General features: G+C 38.1%; 1 protein-coding gene across 1 annotated transcript in view; it reads right to left on the bottom strand.

The window, feature by feature from the left end:
• The window catches only part of TTC7B (tetratricopeptide repeat domain 7B), a 334803-nt gene that overhangs the window by 69373 nt on the left and 242659 nt on the right, over nucleotides 1-22771 (bottom strand). Inside the window, 2 exon segments of the mRNA XM_043985520.1 lie at nucleotides 7446-7648; nucleotides 19478-19618. Of these exon segments, the coding sequence (XP_043841455.1) occupies nucleotides 7446-7648; nucleotides 19478-19618 (344 nt within the window).

The following is a 22771-nucleotide window of genomic DNA, read 5'->3' as shown; positions in this document are numbered from 1 at the left end:
TCTAACCTATATCAGATACCTGCTGTCTAGGGGGAGTGGAAGGGAGCGAGAAAAATCTGAAATTGTAAAGCTTGTATAAACAAAAGTTGAGAACTATCTTTACATGTAACGGAAAAAATAAAATACTTTATATGTTAAAAAAAAAAGAAGTAAGGAAATTAGGGTCTGTGTATTTTCAAATTTAGCATTACATTATGAGTAACAATAACCATATAAATATAGATGAAGGTCGGTCATCCAAAGTATCTTATACATTGTTAGAGGAAAAAATGCCTTCCCATAATGTACATATCATAAGTTTGGAACTTGTGAATGAAATTCGATAATACTTCAATAGTTCAAAGATGATGATTTCCATCAGTGTGGAGGCTCCCTCCACTGAGGCAGACTGAGAACCCCTCTATACATGAGCTAATGTTCTTCAGGAGTTGTTTTGACTGAAAAAAATGATCAACAGGCTGCAAGTTCTTTGGTGGGGAGCCTCCAAGTAATAGTAACAACAGCCTGCAGCGGCATGTCACTTTGCAGTCAATGTGAAGGCGGTAGAGCTAGTATCATTATTCCCATTTTGTAGATGTGGAAACAAAGGACCCACAAGGTTAAGTGTTTTGTCTAAGGTCAGAAGGCTAGTGAGCAATACACTTGAACCCAGGTCATCTAACAGCCAGTCCAGTCCTCCTTCCACTCAAACCAAGCTGCCTTTCTTACAAGTGACCAATTAGACCTTGTTCTCTGAACCATATTCAAGTTTTATTTTCCAGCCATCATTCTCTATTACTATATACACAAAGAAACAGTTACATTCTGGATAAAAGCAATCTAATTCTATCAGCATTTCAAAGCAAAAAGGTGTTTCAATCATACATCATTACTTTAATTATGTGTGTGTATTTTAGTCATAGTATATAACAGACGGGATTCATGACAGTCTTTCTAAGACTGGACTGAATACCTCAAGCATTACCATTTTCCTCTCATCTCGATCACTGTTTGTGTCTGTACTTTGGGGTGTGATACTGGCTCTCTTACCATTATGATGAGCAAAATCTGGAGAGATGTTCAGGGAAACGTTCCCTTGATGTGCTCTTTGAAAGCTCTCCATTGATTTTATGCTGCTTCTTTCCACCAATAGAAAACAAATTGGAAAACACTGTGCCAACTACAGAAAAATCAGACACAAGCAATTTTGCCTAAGAATCATAACTAAATGCTCCAGAGGAAAATTAAACAGATGACTTTTTTTTTAATAAATCAAAAGGCAGGGAAGAAAGGGAAGGAGAGGAGAGAGGGAAAAAAAGCATGAACAAAGCTATGAAGTTCAGCAGTACAATGCAAGGTAGGCTTAGCCAAGCAAGAATTCACCTCTATGTTCAGTTTTAACTCTCTCACTACATTTAGGTTTATCCAGAAGTAACAGGGGAAGTACTTCCAACAAAGTAAACAAGGCCTTGAACTTGAAAGTCAATTGAAGAAAGCTTTAACTTTAGAAATCTCTTTGAAATTGAATTTTGAAAACAACCAAGGGCCCTTCATTTTTTCTAGGGAAGCATCTATATGGTTGTGCTTTGAGGAGATCAACTGCTAAAACTGTTAATGAATTAAATGAGAAGAACAAATCTGTAAAGGTACCCTACCATACAATGTAGTTTACCGTTATCCTTTCAAATTCACTACCAGCCTACTACAAGGATATCTCCCAATATTTCATAATCAACTGCTTCATTCAACTATTCAACTAGTCTCTTCTCCAGAAATTGCCAACAGCATGCTTAATCTTCTTAAAATGTTAATAACATTTACACATTACTATCCATTAGTGTTACCAGCTAAGACAGAAAACAAGATTAAGGAAAACAAACAATATTAACAGAACCAAATCACAGACCCTGTAGCCTGAAGCTATCCAGCCATGTCTCCACCCAAGCACTCTATAGAAATTGTGCAGGCTGTTCTCATGAACTCCCATTCATTTTTACAAATCATTCAAAGGTTAACCCTATTCATTTCTAATGATTTCTTTTTTATCTCTTAATTTTTTTTCTATTTTCACTAGAATTTACTACTTCAAAGGAACTGTTAACTCCTGTTTTCCTTTGAATGCTGGTCTTCTTGCTTCAGTTTAGTGTCCAGGCTGCCCTAGGAATTTTGATTTTTCCAGGGATAGATGATACCTCAGTCATTTTACTCTCTCCATTTTATCTATTAGAATAATAGAATTATCCCCCTGGACACTGTCCAATCCTCACTTCCCTTATATTCCTCTACTGTATTTGTCTCTCTAGTTTTCCCATCAATCATCTCCTCACTTACTATAGTCCCCAATTCCCCTCATTCTATCATTTAAGGACCTTCGTTCACTGAATCCCCAGGCTTTTCAACTGCATTACTCTTTTCTTTCTTTCTTTTTTTAGTGAGGCAAATGGGGTTAAGTGACTTGCCCAGGGCCCACAGCTAGTAAGTGTCCAGTGTCTGAGCCGGATTTGAAACTCAGGTACTCCTGACTCCAGGGATGGTGCTCTATCTACTGCGCCACCTAGCTGCCCAACTGCATTACTCTTACATCCATTTTACACCTCTTTGCCCCCACCCCCCCCAAATCTCCTAGTATCCTAAAGTCACGGTGCTGAATTCTAATCCTCCCATTCTGGCTACCCTTTAGTTCCGCAGGCACTGTCCATTGCACCAAACAAAGCCTTACCCCAACCATCTGTTTCTTTTTCATTCCTATTCTTGATCTGTCATGGGTATTCAAAGAAAGCTGGACGTAATACTGACTTTCAGAATAAATTTATACAGTCTTCCCTTATTTCTACTCTCCCCCCTCACTGTTATTCTTCATCTTATCAGCAAACTATACACACAACCTTCCTGGCTCTTCTCCTGTTTAACTCTCTCCTGAAATCTCTTGTTCTTCCTTTACCATATGATTCTCCAAATTTTCTTTAAAAGGCCAATGCTGACATTATCATAGGGCTACCAGATGTTCCCATTTTGCAGGGACATTCTGGTCATTCTTTCTGGCTATGCTGAGTAAATGGGCCAAGTTTGGGAAAAGCAGCCTAAGGAAGTTGTCCCCTTCTCCTCAGACCACTGTTAGTCACATCCCCCTGCCCCAACCAGAATGAGTTTGCATAGTTATTCTGTTTCACTCATTCCTAACATGTACTCGGAGATAGGATTTTAAAACACAACACGCAGATTTTGTATTTTGATATATTTATGCAAATAAACAAAGACATGTCTACAGATTTCCTAGGGGAAAAAATCTGGTTGCTGTATCTCATCAGGCACTAATTTCCTACCCTCCTCTATTTTATCACTCTGCCTTGTCCCTTCCAAACACTATGGATACTGCCCTATCAGATTGATAGCTCTCCCTTTCTGTTTATTCCTCTCTGCAATCAAACACATACCAAGACAAAAGGCCAAATATTGGTTAACATTACAGCTGAAGAGAATTATTAGCCACTCAATGATTGAGGATTCTGTTGACATTCCTTATGTCAAGTCAAGAGTGTTTGTCTTTATAAAGATGGTGTTCATGACATGATAAAATATTTTCATTCATAAAAGTGTTTAAATTTCACATAGTGTACCTTGCAACAGGGACTCAGGCCCTTCCATCCTTTCATGGACTTACTTCTTTCACCCTAAGATAGCATGGCACACACGTAAAGAGAGCTCTTTCTGAGCTGGGCTAGGTGGTCAGGTCAGGAGGGGCCGCTCCATACTCATTGCTTTCTCAGATCAAGTCATTCTACCTTCTCACCTGCAGCCTTGCCCCCTGAGGGAAATATCTTCCTCCCTACTTTCCACCCTCTCATCGACTTCCCAGCTTCCCTTTAGATGCTAAATCCTTATTTTTAATTTTGTTTTGCTGGCTCCAAGGTTTCATGAGATACTGCTAGAAACTCCTTGGGATCACTAACAGATTCCAATGACTTATGTTGAATTATTCTCTTCTCCATATCTTAAAGGCCATCCCAACATTTGGGGAGCCCCTTGTGTCTCTTCTTTCCTATTTCCTTGAACTCCCCCATACAGAGGCAATACAGATTCCATGCCTTCTTCAAGCTATCAGAGAGGGGCAAGATAAGGGACTAGAAGGTGGAAGCAAAGCATAAGTGCTCTATGAGCTCAATTTCTCCTTGAAGTTGTTTATGCTCCAAGTATTTCTCAACCATAAAGACTACTGGTAAATTCAACACTCCTTGCTACCAACTTTATTATTGGCTAGATGATGGAGGGAGGTTCTCCTCCTCTCAGGACTCTGGGGACTCTATTGCAAATTCTCTCCTGGGGGCTAAATCAGGGAGGATTAAAACCTATCTTTGCTTATTTACAAATCAACCGAGAAAAAAATTTCCATGCAACCCTTTAAGTTTTATATTAGAGTCCTAGGCAGAGATCTCTGAAACTAAGAAACTGGACATTTCAAAGTCTTTCTCAAATGTAATAAATATTCAAAGAGCCCACAGTGTCATGGGACTAAATTTAACTACAATTCAGGTAGCTCTTGGACATCTCAAGGTGGCTAAGCCAAAAAGCACAGAAAGCATGGCAAGAGAATATCTTGAAAAAAGCTAGTTCTTTCTTCTACTGTGCAAAGTCTGAGAAGAGCCAGAGCCTTACATGGTCTGGAGAGTGCCCCCAAATTAAAGCCACTAATTTCAATAGGCTCCAAAGGAAAATCCCCAAATGATGATCTGCACAGTCTGTCACACACGGCTTTCCTGGGTTAGGCCCACCACCTGCTTGTGCCACAAAACGCAGCTTTTGGCATTGGTCTGGGAGCTCATGTGTCTTGAAAAGCTGCAAAGGTGAAACATAAAACTTTCCCTGTGCGATTCTCCTATTTGATCTTCTGTCTCATATGTTCCCCTTAGGGATGTATGAGAAATGCTCCTCTGAATAATTCATAAGTAGCTAGGCAGAAACTCACTTATCCTTTTGAATAAAAAAGTTGGGTACAAGAAGCTGATTAGAGATGTTCCGAATGCTCTAGTTATAGCAGCCCTATCTTAAAGGGTTTTATAAAAATTCCCCTTATGACGGTGAGACAAAAATTAATAGTCACCTAATACTTTTTAATCTAACAGACTGCAATCAATAGTATTATGTGAAATTACTTATGGAGCAGCAGAGATATGGAAAGGGAGATTTAAAAGACGAGAAAGATGCTGTAATACAAATTTTTATTTTAAAAATCCTTGTTTTGCCTTTAAACTTTTTAAAAACAGAAGATAATATCAATCACTTTAAAGTGCAGTGAGAATTAATAAAATAATGAAAGCTGTAAAGTTCTGGAAGTTCCTCTGGTGAAAGTATTTCATTGTTTATTATATATAGAATCATAAGGTTTTAAAGCTGGCAGGGATCTCAAAGGTCATCAAATTCAACCTTCTCCTTTTGCAGATGAAAAAACGGATCAAATAAATGAAGGTAGTCATCCAAAATCACCTGTGTGTTATCTAAAGTGAAAGGAGTACAGGATTTGAACTCAGAGGAACTAGATTGAAATTCTGGTTCTGCCACTTACTACCTATGTGATCTTGGGCAAGTTATTTAATTCTTTGGGCCTCAGTTTCTTCATCTGTAAAATCAGGGGGCTAGATTAGAAAACCTCACAGACCCCTTTTAATTCCAAATTTCTGATGCCACAGTATGTGTCACAGCAAGGACTCAAACCTGTCTCATGATTAACAAACCAGCATTCTTTCCACCATACCAGATACTTCTGATTGACTGTTTGAGCACAAAAACAGCTTGTAGGAGCTAGTAGGGACATTAAGCACCAAGCTCTAGTGAGTTGGTGACATCAAGGCATGAAAGTAATATTATGGGCGGGGGGGGCAGCTAGGTGGCCAGTGGATAGAGCACCAGCCCTGGATTTAGGAGGAGCTGAGTTCAAATCCAACCTCAGACACTTGACACTTACTAGCTGTGTGACCCTGGGCAAGTCCACTTACCTTCATTGCCCCACCCCCCCCCAAAAAAAAGAAAGAAAGAAAGAAAAAGAAAAAAAAGAAAGTAATATTATGGAACTTTTTTCCTTATATTGAAAAAATGTCAGAGATGTTGGAAGAGAAATGCAGATCTTGACCTCTGGACCTGGCCTGTATATTAAGTGAAAGAATAATATATTTTCACAAAACTGCATATATTCATAACTCTATATACACACAAGTATATAATATATAATAATATGTGTGTATAAATGTATATGACATGTGTACATATATATATGTACACATGTCATACACATTTATATATATATATATATGTATGTATATATATATATACACACACACACACACATACATACATACACACATACATACCCCCCCACAAAAAAAGCACTCTGACTTTTGGGCATATCAGTAATTCTTATTAATTGGCTGATTAGGTTCAACTTCAGAATCTCATTAAAAAAAAGTGTTTGGCACATAGGAAGTATTCAGTAAATGATTTTAACTGGCCAACTAAAAAGGACTATTACTTGCATTTACATAAAGTTTCAGGGTTTTTAAAGCACTTTTCTCCCCAAAACCCTTTGAGGTAGCTAGTAATTTATTAATCCCCATTCTATGGATGAAAAAACTAAAGATGAGAGAGATCAAGTGACCTTTCCAAGGAACCTACAGAGGTAATTCAATCTACCCCCCTGCCTCGAAGTATTCATTACCAAAATCATCCAAAATTATGACCTATGTTGTAGACATGACAGAGTACTGGATAATTTACCATGGAACCAAGTTCCCAAATAACTATTGAGGTTTCAGAGAGGAAGGAAAGTAGGCCCAGTGAAGCTATACTTGACCTATGGCTCAAATACCCAGAAAAGGACAGTCTAAGTGAAATAATAAGCAAGCCATTTGCAACAAACTCATGAACAATGTGGAAACTGGCTTCTTTCCAGATTGCCTACTTACCTTTACTGAAATCCCATCTCCTCAGTGAAGAGGGAAAAGCAACTGTACAATGAATAGAATTATTCATCTCTTTTTTTTTAGTGTAATGTCACTTATCTGTCAAAGATTGAAGAAACTGAATGGTATGAGACAAGATAGCTGCCTTGGTGTACTTAAGATGTGGACCTGAATGCCCAGCAACAGAAATGTTAGAAATTCCTCAAAGGTAAAGCAACAGCAAAGAAATTTTGATAACAAGCCCTTCTTTATCTCTATAACCGGTAGGTTATATGTTCAAACTTATACGCATTTGACAACACTGCAGTTCCTGCCTATCTAAGCTGCTATCAAGCTGAAATTGCTTTCTTTCAGGAGGGCATATGAGTGGGGGGAGAGGACCCAAAGCTTATAGCATCTTAATTAACTGCAATCTGCTCTTTTAAACTGACAAAATTCAAAGTTATGTACTCCCAATGGCTTCTAAGATGAACACCAACTCAACAGTGGAGTGACTGGTTTCTATTTGTGACTTACCAATCTCTGCATGCTCTTCACATGAGTGGGACTGATGGATAAGGCTTCTTCATACCAACGTCTGGCTTCATCAATGTTTCCCCGGAGTTCAGAGACTTGGCCTCGCATGTAGAGGACATTGTGAGACATTGGAAAGAGGTTAGCTGCTTCCTGGGTACATGCTGTTGCTTCTGCAGGCTTGCCAATTCCAATGTAGACTTCAGCTGTGAGGAGAAGAGCAGAAGGGAGGATTGCACTTGCCTGGGACACATCAATACAGCTATTCTTTCCCACAGCTGTTACGCTGGTTGGGTAGGTTTTGATTTCCCACTAGGTGAACCAGGCAGCTTCGTATTGGAAGGGACCCATCTGGAAAAGGAACAACAGAACAAGCAGTGCCCTAATTCAACCCAATCCCCTCAAAGGTAACACTGTCTGTTGGGTTTTAATTATTCTGCCTATTAATTCAGTCACTAAAACACATCTGTTGCAGAAATTTATAGAGATTAAAAAGTGTTTCCTCACAAAGGTCAGGGACAATTAGTAATGTTCAGGTCACTACCCTCTGAGATGACAACTACCACTCTGCTCTGGCACAATAATAGAGGACATAGGGCTTATGGATCACTGGGTTGCGTCTTTATCAAATTTCTTATGGCAGAGTAAATGCAAAGGGCCCCAATTATGGCAGGAATTCAAGTAAATAAAACTCCATTCAATTAGACAAATATTTACTCAGCTCTACTATGTTCAAAGAACTTAAATGATCTAACCCTCACGCCCATATTATAACTCTGATGCTAAAAAACACCAGTAGCAAACTTTTTCCTTACATCCTTATAAACCCCTCTCCTCATCAGAGGATGTTCTCTCATACTTTACTGAGAAAATTGAGGCCCTGTGCCCTAAGTTCCTCACTCCCTACTTTGTACCTCAAAACCTTTTGACATCATCCCAGTTCTCTCCTCCTTTATTTAATCTCCAATAGTGAGGTAGGCCTTCTCACTAAGACTCACCTCTGCTTGTCGACTTGATCCCATCTCTTTCTTTTTCTGCCAATAGACTGTTACCTGTAGTCATACCCCCACTTCATCAATCTCTTCCTATTTACTGACTCTTTCCCTGTTTCCTGAAAACATGCCCACGTCTCCCCATAATTAATCCTCCAACTAAAACACAAAAGTTATCCTTCTCATCTTCTCAAGCCAATAGTCTTTTGTGATATGAATACATTTCCCTTCTTCCCTCCCATCCCAAAATGGGTAGGCTCCATCTAAAAAAAAAAAAAAGAAAGACAAAGCTGCCTGATTAGCTTCAGCTTTCTGGAGGCAGTTTCCTGGTCATCTAGGAGCATAAAGTTCAGCCACGGAGTTCTGAGAAGACCTCTTGAGTTGCCATACCATGATGATCTCCTAACCAGATGTGATTCCAGATGGAGAAAATGGGGACCATGTCCAGAAGTTAAGGGCCACCGAAGCTTTGTTGTATATTTTGATGTATTTAAGGAAAATAAAGCTCCATTGTTCAATGTTCAGTGACTTAAGAGTGCCTCCCTTTGCCCAATACCAAACCTGAACTAGGAGGATGCCAGAGGGTGTTAGAGCCATACCTTCAACATTGATCTATTTCTTCCCTCTACTTTTTCTTTTCTTTTTTTTTTTTGCCCTTGAGCATAGATTTGACCATATCACTCCCCTCCTCAACAAACTCCAGTTTAACAGCTTTCCTATTGCCTCTAGGATAAAATGGATTCTCCTATGTTTGGCTCTGAAAGCTTTCACAACCAGGCTCAATCTATCTTTTTGCTTCCTTGGACATCACTACCTCCTGACACTCTGCAATCCAAGCTACTGAATTGGCTTCTCTGTTCCTCCAACACAAAATTCCACCTTCTATTCCTGTGCCTTTGAATTGTTTGCTCCATATTCCCAGAGTGTAGTCTCTCCTTTCCTCTGAGTCCCTCCTTTGCTTTAATATATGAAACTTAAACACTATCTTCTTCATGAAGCTTTCTAAATATCCCCAGCTCCTAGTGCCCTCACCCCTAAATCACCTTGTATTAAATACTATATACCTACATATCTAATATAATCATATATACATATATATTTGTATTTATTAATTTCAAAATTATGCTGTATATGTTTATGTTTGTTTTATATGTACTTACTGTCTCCTTGATTAGAATTTAAATCTTTTGAATGGGAACTGTTTCACAGTAGGCACTTACTTGTTGATTTACTAATTTACACACAGACACAGACACAGACACAGATAGACAGACAGGCGCACACACACACACACACACACACACACACACAGCCAATCTCTTATAAGTTATGTACAGTGGATAAGAGTGATGGACTCAGGAAGACCTTTGTTCAAATCTGGACAGACATTCGCTAGTGGTATGACCCTGAGCAAGTCATTTAAGCTGTGTCTAGTTTCCTCATCTGTAAAATGGGGATAATAATGGCACCTACTTCTCAGGGTTGTTGTGAGCATAAAATGAGATCAAATTTGTAAAGCACTTTGCATAGCTTAAGGTTATATAAATGCTCATTATTGTTTATCATTACTATGAGATGTCTACACTAATTGCCTCTATTTTATCACTGCTCATTCATTTCTCAACCCCTTGAATCTGGCTTCCAAACTCATCACTCAACTGACGCTGCTCTCTTCAAATTTAGCAATAATCTCAATCGCCAAATTAGATGATGTTTTCTAAACATCATCTTTTTAAACCTAGCTGCATCTGCCTCTTCTTGTGGATACTCTTCTCTGGGTTTTCACGACACTGCTCTTACCTGGGTTTCCTGTTCCCTATCTGGCCATTCCTTCTCTCTCTTTTGCTGGCTCAGCATCCATATCACCCACCCTAACTAGGATGCTCCTCAAGGCTCTGTCTCTTCTTTCCTCTCTCTAGTCTTCCTCTTGCTGACCTCATCAGCTTTCATGGATTTAATTATGATCTCTACATAGATAAACAGGGCTATGTTTCCAGTCCAAGTCTCTCCTCTGAACTTGTATCACTAATTGCCTAGTAGACTTTTCAGACTGAATATCAAAGACACATCTCAAATTCAACATGTTCAAAACAGAATTTATTCTCCTTTCTCCAAACCTGATTATTTCTGTGGAGGTCACCACCATCTTTTCCAGTCTTCCCACAACCTTGGCATTTCCCTCAACTTCTCATTCTGTTTCACCCCACATAACTAATTAGTTGCAAAATCATGCCATTTCTACTTCCACGAAGTCTCTTGCATCAGTCCCCATCTCAGTAACCACACAGCCAGCACCTTAGTTCAAAGACCCTCTTTACTTCTCACAGAATCAATTGCAATACCTACCTAACTGATATTCCTGCTACCTGTCTCTTCCCACTCTAATCCAACTTCTCTGGGTCCATCCTTAAGCGCAGCTTCTACCAGGTCACTATGCTCCTTAATAAACACTAGTCCCTCTTTAGCTTCCCGAAGAAGCATGCCCACCAATGGCCTGGATTTGATTCTGCGAGACTAAGATGGTGGGCAATTACTGCCCCCAGAGTACCTGGAACTTCCAAAGGAACTGTCCCTGGAAGTAGAACCCAGATACCTTTGGTTGTAGTCAGGGGCTGCTACAAGTAAACCATAGTATGGGATGGCTGCCATTTTTGCTTGTTCTTATATTTTATAATGATGTAAATTCCAGATTCGGTGCAGAGTAGCCCCTGACTTCCCTGTCGTGAAGTGGGGAATGTGGCTGATGATCACAGGTGACCTGGCACTGCGGAATGGGATGCTAGGCTACAGAGACCATTTATACTGAAAATCACTGAAGTATATACTCCACAGGAATGGAAAATGTGAGAGTTCTTTGGGTATCTCCCCTTAGAAATTTAATAAAGCTATTTTAAATATTGTTGATAGTCTTCCTAACATTTATTGCACATTTTGATCTTCTTAAACCAACAAACAACAAATCTGTGAATGACAAGAGTTGAAATTAATGGAGCATTTTAAAGTTTGTAAAATAGTTCAGATATGTATTATCTCAACTGAAAAATGTTTTCTGATCATTATGAACTTTATATTTACAACCATGAATGTTTCCTTATAGAAGGAGTAGAAAGAGATGATTGCATATGATAATCTAATATGTACAACTTGCTTTTTTGCTGTAACAGGTTATCATCTCAACAAATTTTTCAGTTGAATTTAGGGTTCTCTCATTAAACCACCAGGTCATTTGTAAAAATATTTTATATTGAAATTCTGTGAGGTAGTATATAGTGCTAGGCCTGGAGGCAAGAAGACCTCAGTTCAAATTTTTCCTCAGTCACTATCTATGTGACGCTGGATAAGTCACTTAACCTTTTTGCTTCAGTTTTCTCAACTGAAAAAAATATTAGCACCTACCTCCCAAGGTTTTAATAAGGATCAAATGAGATAGTCCTTGTAAAGTGTTTAGCACAGTGCCTGGCAACACAGGAGGGGATTAATAAATGCATGTGTCTTCCTTCCTCTGTGTGTTTAATTGAATTTGCTTGCAAATCTATCAAGCCCTGGGTTTTTTCTTCCTTTAGGCAGTCCTTTATGGGTTATTTTCTTTTTTCTGAGATTGGGTTTAAATTGTTTATTTCTTATTTGGTTAATTTGAGTCTCTATGAATTCAGGGCTCAGCTTGCCTTTCTCCTTCTCCTAACATGATGCTCGGCTATGAATTCTTCTGTTCTCTACTGCCGGCCTAAGAAGCACCTGAGGGGAGCTGGAGATCAAGCTGGTCTGAGGGCTCCTGCACAGCCACTGGCATTCTCACACTAATGTAGTGGCCAGGTATTAAGTTGACCCAGTTTTCCAAGGAGTGCATGGCCAAGCCCTAGTGGCTTATGGGAATGGGTTCCATTACCCATTTCTTTTTTTTTGACAAGGCCAGGGATGGAATTTGGCTTTAGGATCTCATTCTGGCTTTCAATTTTCTCTGTTCAGAGCACTGGCTGCCTTTACATCCATTTGTGGGAACTCAAGCTAGTTTCCCTGTTAATAGCTGTTAATTGCTCCCTCTCTCCCACTTCTGCTAGCTTCTACATTTGCCTGTCCTCATGCTGGATTCCCTGGTATAATTCCTCTCCCCACCTACACTGGACTAGATGAAGGAGGTTACTTTTAATTTTTTTCCAGTTTTTTATTTCAATGGTCTTTCTGTAGTTCTTTTTAGATATTTGCTGGGGATTAATGTGGAAGAGCCTAGGCTTCTCTACAACCTTTTATGTCATCAACTGTAACTCTTTACAGCAATTTTGTAAAGATTAAATTTAATTAATGGACATAAAGGAACTTCAAAACCATAATTGATATATGAAAACTCACAGTTTTATAGTTTACAAAGGCTCCCACTTACAGTAACCCTAAGCTATTATTGTTACATATCAAGAAAAAAATCTATTCAAGTTTTTTTAATTAAAAATTTTTTAAACTTTTTTTCCAAGTTTTGACTGTAATATACCTTCTGTATTACACATAAGAAATCATTTGAACATGCAAAACCAGTTTCCTCATTTGTAAAAAATGAAAATGAGAAGAATCATACTTATGCTGCCCCATTTCACAGGGCTCTTGTGCCTAAAATGCTCTATAAATACTGAACTGTTGGGGTAATGAGAGCTACTACTAGATGCTTAGATTGACTGTACTAAGGTCCCTTCCACTTCTCTACCACTATCATATACAGTGAAATTTAACATTATAGTCAGACAGAAGAAGAACCAACTGGATGGACTGGATTTATGATCAAATATGGCTGCTCTCAGCTTTTTCTGCAGGATATACTTAGAGTATAATGATGATGATACTCGGCACCTATTTTGGATCTCTTGGTGCCTAGTATAGATGTCTACACAGATAGAGGTGTTAAATGTGTTTGTGGATTTAATTCAAAGTGATCAAGATGGAGAAGTGGACTCTACTTCACCTCTGACACTGCTGTCTTATACATCACTGGTAAATAAAATCATGAAGGGAAGCTGAAGGAAGAGGGGACTGAAGGCTTACATTAAAGACTCTGACAGCCTGAGTCAAGGAGTTCATCAAAGTACTCTGGCTTTTAACTCCCAAAGCAAATCAGAAAATCCGATCTTGTACTGGCTAAGAATAGCCAGTTTAGTCTGTGAAAGGTGCCAGAATGGAAGCTATAATTATTAGTAACAAGCAGAAATTAACCACCTACCACAACGTCATTTTTAGCTGCCATCCAAATGATTTTAAATGAAAAGATGGGTACCAAGAAGCAAACTTGACTTGGGAGAGGTCCTAATTTATTTCCAAACAACATAAACTGTGTTAACAGCTATGTTAACAATGAATTTTGTGCCACAGAGAAGAAAATAGGGTTATTCCTGGGGCTCCTCTGTCTTCAAATGATATATAAGTCAACCCTCAGAGCCCAGGCCTCTAGATTCCTAATCTAATACTCTAACTCCCTTTGAGCAAATTACTTACTATTTTAATACTGTACTTCAATTTGCACTCCTGTGAATGAAAGGAATAGTGCCTGATCATCTGTACCTCACAAGGGTAAGCAGTCAAATGACATAAAAAGCACCCTGAATATTCTGGAAGAAAAAGTTCCACTGCTAGATGGGGTGGCACAGCGTTATGGGAATTCACCAGGAGGAACAATGGCGATAGAGCCTAACGACAAAGCAGAATCTGAAGGGAAATTAAATAGGAGGCAGCTACGATATGGAAAATGAAGACAAATTGCCTTCAATAGACCATTTTTTTCTGGGTAACACACAACAAAGAAAGAAACTGAGTGGGGTATATTCTGATACTGTCTCTTATACTCTCCAAACACTGCTGTAATTACCAAGACCCCTAGTTTCTCTAAAGCTTTCCCTCCACTAACAATGGACACAGCATTAAGACTTAGAAGTAGGAATGAAGCAAAAAGGAAGGGCCAGAAAAGGGTATTCAGTTCAGATTGCGTCATTTCACTGAACCCTACTCATTGATAATTTAATTCAACAAGCACTTATTAAGCACCTACTGGAGCCAAGCATCATGCCAGGCAGAGGGGATACAAAGACCTAAAAAGCCCCAAATTCCAAACTAGTCCTTGCCCTGGAGGAGTGTCCAGGATTCTTGGGGAAACAAACCTATATGCGCAGATAAGTAAATAACATATCTGTATATATAACTACACAGATATATATATAGATAGATAGATATGTGTGTGTGCATATATTATACAATATACTATAGCACAATATGTAAATACAAAATTATATTACAATTTATTTAATAAAGAAATGAAATAAACTGTAATTTAATTAATAGTTTTATAATTAATGATATTTTACTTAATAATCATAATTAATATTATAATGGTTGATGGAGGAGAGATCTCTTGTAGGGAAAGCACTTTAGTTGAGCCTGGGAGGAAACAGGTAGGTCACATAGAGGTAAAAGATGGGGTGTGGTCTGGAACAAAGGGAGAAAAGTCAGCTGGTTTTTGAAACTGAGGAGGCAAGAAATACACTCATATTCCCAGACATACACACCCCCAAAAGCCATGTACTCATTAGGAGTCATATCCTCCAAAATGGGAGCTAGGGATAATTCAGTTAAAGGGAACTTTGGCTAAGGATCTCCAATTTCTCTGGGTCAGTGTTTTCCAAATTAACTTGGCCACAGAACATTTGGGAATTTTTCATATACTGGTGAAAGCTCAAAATGCTGGTGATGGTGTGTGAATGTGGGGGTGGGAGGCTGAGTGAGCCATTCCCCAAAGCCTATGGGGCATTCAGCTGATGCAGAGGGTAAGTGACATCCATTTAGAATGCCTCAGCTGTTCTATCAAGGTAATCTATTCTTTCTGCCCATCTTTCCTGTGTCCTTTTATTTAGTTACCACAAAATGGGGTGGAGTGGAAGCAAGATGTTAAAATAATGCATTATTTATTTAGGTGATTTGAGATTCACAGGAGAACCAGAACTACTGAGATATAAAACACTATAGCTATCCTCTTACACAAAAGCCTAGATTAGTTTTTTTCCAAACCCAGATTCCACATGAAATGAATGAGTTTTGAGCAAATTCTAACATGTTCTTATCACTGAAAGATTAAATAAGGAATTCTGTACAAAGAAAACATATTTACAGTGATTTTTAACTAAGGTAGTGAGCTCAAAAGAAGGGACACACTTCTGCTTCAAAATTTCCCCAAGTGCTTATCCCAAAGTAAATTTCATGCCCCCCCCCCCTCCCTGCCATGGGTAAGTCACCATTTATGGGTTCTGTCTGCACATTTCAAGTCCAGAAGTGTTCTGTGGCTAAATTAGTTAAGGACAAACTAGGCTAGACATCAGAAGCCTATATTTTAGAATCAGATTTCAGAGACTGTTGGTGTGAATACTCAACTGCCCCCATTCCTCATGTATCATTCCCATTATAGCTAGGCCTACCAGGAGTGAGAGAAGATCAACAAAACACTCTAGAAGCAGGTTACATTTTGGAGAAAGATCAGCTGCTGACACAGTGTAAAGAACATTTGTCTTGGAGTCTGAACACCCATGTTCAAGTTCTAGCTTGGCTATTTACTAGTTGTGCAATCTTAGGCTAGTCTCTTCAAGTCTTTGAGCCTCAGATTTATCATCAGTAAAATGACGGTGAGAAGACTCACTGTAAATTCACAGGGTTGCTGTGAGAAAATTATTTGTAAACCTTAAAACATTAGACATCCCAAAAACGAGAAAAAGACCTATCTGCATAAAAATATTTCCAGCAGCGATTTTTGTGGTGGCTAAGAACTGGAAATCAAAGGAAGGCCCATCAATTGGGGAACTACTGAACAAGCTGTGGTATATGATGGTGATGATGGACTATTATTGTGCTATAAGAAATGACAAGCAGGAAGATTTCAGAAAAACCTGGAAAGATTTGTATGAACTGATGTATAATAAAGTGAGCAGAACCAGGAGAATACTGTGCACAGAGACAGCAATATTGTTTGATGAAGATCTGTGAATGACTTAACTATTCTCAACAATACAACGATCCAAGACAATCCCAAAGGACTAATGATAAAGCATACTATCCACCTCTAAAAAAAGAACTGATATTGATTGAACACAGACTGAAGCTATTTTTTTACTTTCATTTTTTTCTTATGAGTTTTCTTGTAGAAAATTACTAGTAAGGCAATGTTTTACATAATTGTACATGTATAACCTATATCTTATTTCTTACTGCCTCAGAGAAGGAGATGGGGAGGGAAGGAAGGAAGGACAGAATTTGGAACTCAAAACGAAAAAAAAGTTTATTATTTAAAAAATTATGTGTGAACTATTATTGCTGAATATCTCACTGCTGCATTACTCTAAAAAAGTATATTTTTGTGTCTATTTTGTGTATGTGTGTGAGTGTGCACAACTGATAAAGTGCTGGGTCTAAAGTCATGAAAGCTTGAGTTCAAACCCACCCTCAAACACTTACTAATTGTGTGGCCTTGGGCAAGTTACTTGCCCTTTGTGTGCCTCAGTTTCATCAACTGTAAAGTAAGGGTAATAATAGCACTTACCACCCAGGGTTGTTAAGATCAAATGAGATAATATTTGTAAAGTACTTAGCACACAGTCTGGCACATACAAGGTGCTATGTAAATGCTAAGTATTAATGTTATTATTAGGTCAGCATGGGTTGCCTTTGTTCTTTCCTGAATTTATACCTTCAAAGAGTATTTGAAGCTTTAATTATATTCTAAGTCTTCCAAGGAAAGCAATTTCTTTGAAACAGTCAAAAAATGGCAATAATTCTGAAAAAGATAAAAATTCATCTCATCCCATTATATAATCTCTACTCTGCCCAAAGAAACGTAGTATGGGTCTGAAGTTATCATAGGAAGAAATAAAGGAAGTCTTTATGGTACATTACTCAATATCGACAGTCTGGGAGAAATGTCAGAACTCTTACTCACTGATTAGGTGGAACCATATTGTTTCACCTTGCTATGGTGTTTGCTCTGTTTGTCAAAGATAAAGAGAGATAGATACCTAATCACATGAATAAATATACATTTAGAGATGATCCAAAGAATTTTCACACTTCTAAGAGGTAGCTACAAATGAGTAACCAATTTGATATAGGAGAATTTTCTGTCTTTCCTTTTCCCTTTCCGCATCTAGAGGCAGCTTGGTGTAGCCCAAAATTAACAAGAATGTGAGTTCAGAAAAGCCAGTTTTGCCATTAACTTATTTGGGTAAAAAAAACCTTCCTTCCTAAGCCTTGATTTCCTCACCCTTAAAAAACTGGCTGGTCAGATAATTTCTAAGAGACCTTCCAAAAGTAAAGTTTTATTATGCTAAATATCACTTTTCTAACATGATGTTAAACTTTTTTGGGGGGGAGTTTCTATTGTATTTCATTTATTCAATTCTAATCTGATTATATTTATATTTCCCAATTATATATATTTTAAAATTTTTATTTTATTTAAAACATTTTTTCCCAAATACATGTAAAGAGATGTTAACATTTTCTGAATTGAATTGATGGGGGATATTAAGGAGGAGGGTAAAATCAGAAGTAACTAAGTTTTCCAAATGTGTGCTAGGCATTGTTTACACAAAGATAAAAATAGTAAAGTCCCTTTCTTCAGGAAGCTTCCATTTGATTGGGGAGGATGCAATAAGCACTCGGATAAGTAAAAAATAAGTAATTTAGAAGAAAAAGCACAAACAACTGGGAGGAGTAAGGCAGCCTTCATAGAAGGCTGCATCTGATCTGAGCCTTTTGAAAAATAAAAGGATCTGCCTGGTCTAGCACAAAGGTGAGGAGACATACCTGACGATCACACTACTACACATTGTGCTTGATTATACAACTTTTTGTCATGACCTGGAAGGCAACTGGGAGGTAATAATTTGTAATCTCCAAATGGAATAGGTTTGTATAGGCTACAGATCTGTGCATCTATAATAATTACTCTCAATCATGATGACATCATTTCTTGGCCTACAGAAATCAGTGGAGTAACTCTTACAGAATAATATATACCTACTGGCAATGCTGCTGGAATGAGTCCCTCTGGATACTATAAAGAGGCTGATGATGAAGAGAAACAAAGACTTCATATTCTGTAGCCAGAAGACACCATTAATGGTTTTTTTTTAATTGTGTGCTTGTGTTTCTTAATGAATCTAATAATAAATGTCTAGCTTCAGTGATCTCAGCAGACTGATCCTCATATCTTTACCTTAGGAGCAAAATTTGGTAGAAAGGAGAAAAGGGTAGAGCAGGATTAAGGGAGACTTCTGTCTCAATCAAAATAAAACAAAACTCCCAGATGGATGTAAAGAGGAAGAAGCATCAGTCCAAAAACTCCCAGAGGTGAAACAGGGACCAGGGAGATAAATAACTCAAACAGAAGGGAAGAGGAGCAAAGGTTCTAGATAATCCCCAATTCGATAATTAGCACCCATCCAGAGTTCAAGAGTGCCTGAGGCTATTCAAGTACTTCATATGTCCATCGAATCATTCATTTTCCACAAGTAGTAAAAAAACAAATGCGTTGTAAGTCAAAGATGCTGATTTTAAGCAAGAGAACTAAAATGTAATGTTTTTATTTCTCTAACTTTTGATGTTCTTAAAAACCCCAACAAAATCAATTTTACAAATGTAGGTTATTATTAACAATATCACATAAATGATGTTCAGATTTCTCAAACAAAAATAAAAGCCCTGCTCTACATGACAGATATAGAGTAGGAAGGGACCAGAAACCCTCTACTCCAACCCCATCATTTTACAGATGAAGAAACTGAAGCTCATGTAGGTTAAGTGACTTTTCCAAGGTCACACCCCTGAAGTGAGATGTGAATCTTAAGTCCTCTGACTCCAGAGGCAGGACTTTTTCCTCTATACCCCGAATCAGAAGTGATACCCCTTTTCAACTTACTATGGCACTATTTACGTATTTGGTGCACCTGCCAAAAACAAGATTGCCAGATGACTCTACACCTATGGCAGAGAAGTGGGGAGGGTGCAATTCGACTTTCATCATCTTACCTGCATGAAGCCAAATCTGGGCCAGGGTCATCCAGGGGTGTAAGGGCCCTTGCTTAGGGGCACTACTCTGCAAAGATGAAGCCACTTCTGAAAGGGCCTGTTCCACTCTGGAGGCTGCTATGGAGGTGGCATGAACTGAACCTGTGAAAATATGTTTTAAAAAAATCACAAGAGTAAACAAATTCCAACAAACCCACCCCTCCCTGTGTACACTGGTGTAACCTTTTCTAAGAAAAAAAAAGTTCTCAGCAATTGTTAAACTTAATTTTGAAGTTTGGCCTTTATCCTTCTGGTCTCCATAGAAATGTACCAGGGAGAAGCAACCACCCCAAGAAACTGTACTTGCAAAGACTCATCACAGAATTATTGGATTTAAAGATAACTCCCTCTCATTTTTGAGATGAAGAATCTGAGGATCAAAGGGATGGGAAGGGGCTTGCCACAAAGACATGCAGACTGGAAAGTAGTTAGCATTTGAGCCCAGGTTTCCTGAATAGAAATCCAGGGATCTTTCCACTGGCTAAAGTAGACTTGCTTGCCATTTCTGAAATCAAAGCTGGGATAGAGCATTTTGTGCACCCTGCACAAGGCCTAGAAATTGTGCCTATTCAGTATTACTCTTCACAAGAGGTTTTAAGCCTTTCGTGGAATACGTACAACTTATCACAAAATAAATACCCGTGAGTCACCGAGAACAGAATTTTCTGGCATTAATAATAGTTGCAATTATTGAATATCTATAATATTAAGAAGTATCTACAATACCAGTGTGGTGTATCTGAGGCAGCTACTCCCTTAAGAACTCACTAATAACTCCTAATTTCCAGAAACTAAAAGTCTACATTCACTTGGCCAGCCTGCAGCTAGGAGGTTGGGCAAGGCCTCTGCTCTAGGCCTTGCATTATATGGTTTGGCTTAAATGCTATGAACAGCAATGCTTTTTGCACTGTGTACAATCAAATGACTATTATTAAGGCTAATAATAGATGGGGGTGGGGGTAGCGGGAAGAGTTAGAACAAAAATATAAGGGCTCAGAGAGTGATCCAGCTCAGAAAATACAGTTAAGTTGTACTGCCCATGATACTGGTTAATGAAAAGCAGTGAAATGAAAATGTTTTCTATTCAAAGGAATAATCAGATAGAAAACAAAATGGCTAATTTGTCTCAAGTTAAACTATTAATGATCAGGAATTCCAATGATTTCTCTTTGCTCCTGGATAAGGATGATTTTCCTTCATCCATTTTACTGAGACCCAACTGACAAACCACCACAATGTGGGTTTGCCCTCAAAATCATCATCATGTAATAAATTCTTTTGGCCACAGTAACTCATGAAAGGCATCCACTTGAAATTATCTGATACACACTGGTGATGTGAGTACTTAAACTCCTGAAACCACAGACCCTTTAAGTATTGAAATATAATTGGAAAATGACACCAAATACAGGATTGCTGAACTGAACAAACCTTTGTCTCTGTTACCTGACTATGGAAAAAATAGTTTTAGAATGCAGAGAATAATTTTCAACTCTGCCAAATTTAAAAATATTAGCAATATTTAATAATTAATTTTTTAAATCTCAGGGCTAATTTAACTAGCCTTGGACACTACCTGTTTGATTCTGGGCAAATCACGTGGTCTTTCTATGTGTTTTCCCATCTGTAAAATGAAGAGGTTAGAATTGATGGCCTCTAAATTCCCCTCTAGCTCTTAATTTATAGTTTTGAGGGGCAATATGGCACAGTGAATGGAGTACTGGACCGGGACATTAGATAGACCTGGGTTCAAATCCTGCCTGTGTGACCATGGGCAAGTCACTTAACTTCTATGAACCCTAGTTTCCCTATCTATAAAAACCCTCCTATGGTTGTTGTAAAGATCAAATTAGATAATATAAATAAAGCACGTTGCAAACCTTAAATGTCAATTTAAATGTCAGCCTTTATCAATTTTCAAGGTTGAAGATTTGTGGATGTGTGTGTGTGTGTGTGTGTGTGTGTGTGTGTGTGTGTGTGTGTGTGTGTGTGTGTGTGTGTGTCTAAGAAGAGATGTCTATTTGATTACTACTAAGAAAGTCAGATTCTCTCCCAAGGTACAAGCTACCCCATTAAAATTCAGCACTCTGGAATTTTTCAGGTCATATCATATGTAGTATTCAATATGCCTTAGTATTGCTCTAAATGTAGCTATTGACAAGCATGTTGGTACAACCCTGTACTCCATGCTACTAGGGAAGCAGAGGCTAGTAGACCCCTCAATATTGGGGAATTCTGTGCTGCAGAATGGCTAAAGCTGATGTGGTATCCACACTGAACCTGGCACCAATACAGTGAGCCTCCAAGAGTGGAAGGTCATCAGCCTGCCAAAGGAGGGATGAACTGTCATAGGTCAGAAAATGAACAGGTCAAAGTTTTTGTGCCAATTAACAATGGAACAGAGCCTGTAAGTGGCTAATGCACTTCCAGAAGGATAAGAAAGGAGAGGGAAAGGAGCAGGGGGTCAGGGAGGAATAAAATATATATATACTTGTACAATTTTCCTTAATATATGGCTTATTTAGGTCTAGGGCATCAATATTCTTTTAAGCAAGAAAAATATAAGATGAGGAAAATTATTTGAATCAGAAAAAATTCTGCTAAATTTAAAATATATAGAGAGATAACAATACAAAAGTAAAAGACCAGATCATATATTTTGACCCTACTGTTAAAATTTCCTAAATATATTAGAAAAAGGAACAACAGGACTTGTCTATACAAAAATATACTTAGCTGTTTTATGAGAAACAGCAACTAGAAACATTCTATACATTCAATGGATGGAAAATAGCTGAATAAATTATAGTATATTCATGTAATAGGATATTAAAGTGCCATAAAAACTATAAGGAATATGGCAAAAGTTGTCTGAAATTATACAAAGTGGGAGCAGCAGAACCAGAATTGTATAGGTATTGAGTGACTACAACTATTTCTCTGTGCACACAAACATACGTATATACAAACACACATGCACACACACGCGAAAAAAGAAAATCCAAGGTATTTGGATCTTCAGAGAAATATACAAAGAGAAGAGGAACACATTTTAACTGGCTTCTGATTACTAACCTGGTTCTACTTTACTAAAATACTTAAGGGTTTATTAAAATCTTGGAGCTTATTTTAGAAATTTATTTGATTATGAATAGTCTTTTATGCTAGTTACTAGTTTATGATAAAATATTTTATGCAGGTTTTCCTTAATTTTGTAATCCTATGGTCTATTCTATTTATGTGAGTTTTCTGAGG

Source organism: Dromiciops gliroides, chromosome 2, assembly GCF_019393635.1.
Source record: "Dromiciops gliroides isolate mDroGli1 chromosome 2, mDroGli1.pri, whole genome shotgun sequence".
Lineage (NCBI taxonomy): Eukaryota > Metazoa > Chordata > Mammalia > Microbiotheria > Microbiotheriidae > Dromiciops > Dromiciops gliroides.
Note: the sequence above shows the minus strand (reverse complement) of the source record. Positions and strands in the feature narration are given on the sequence as shown.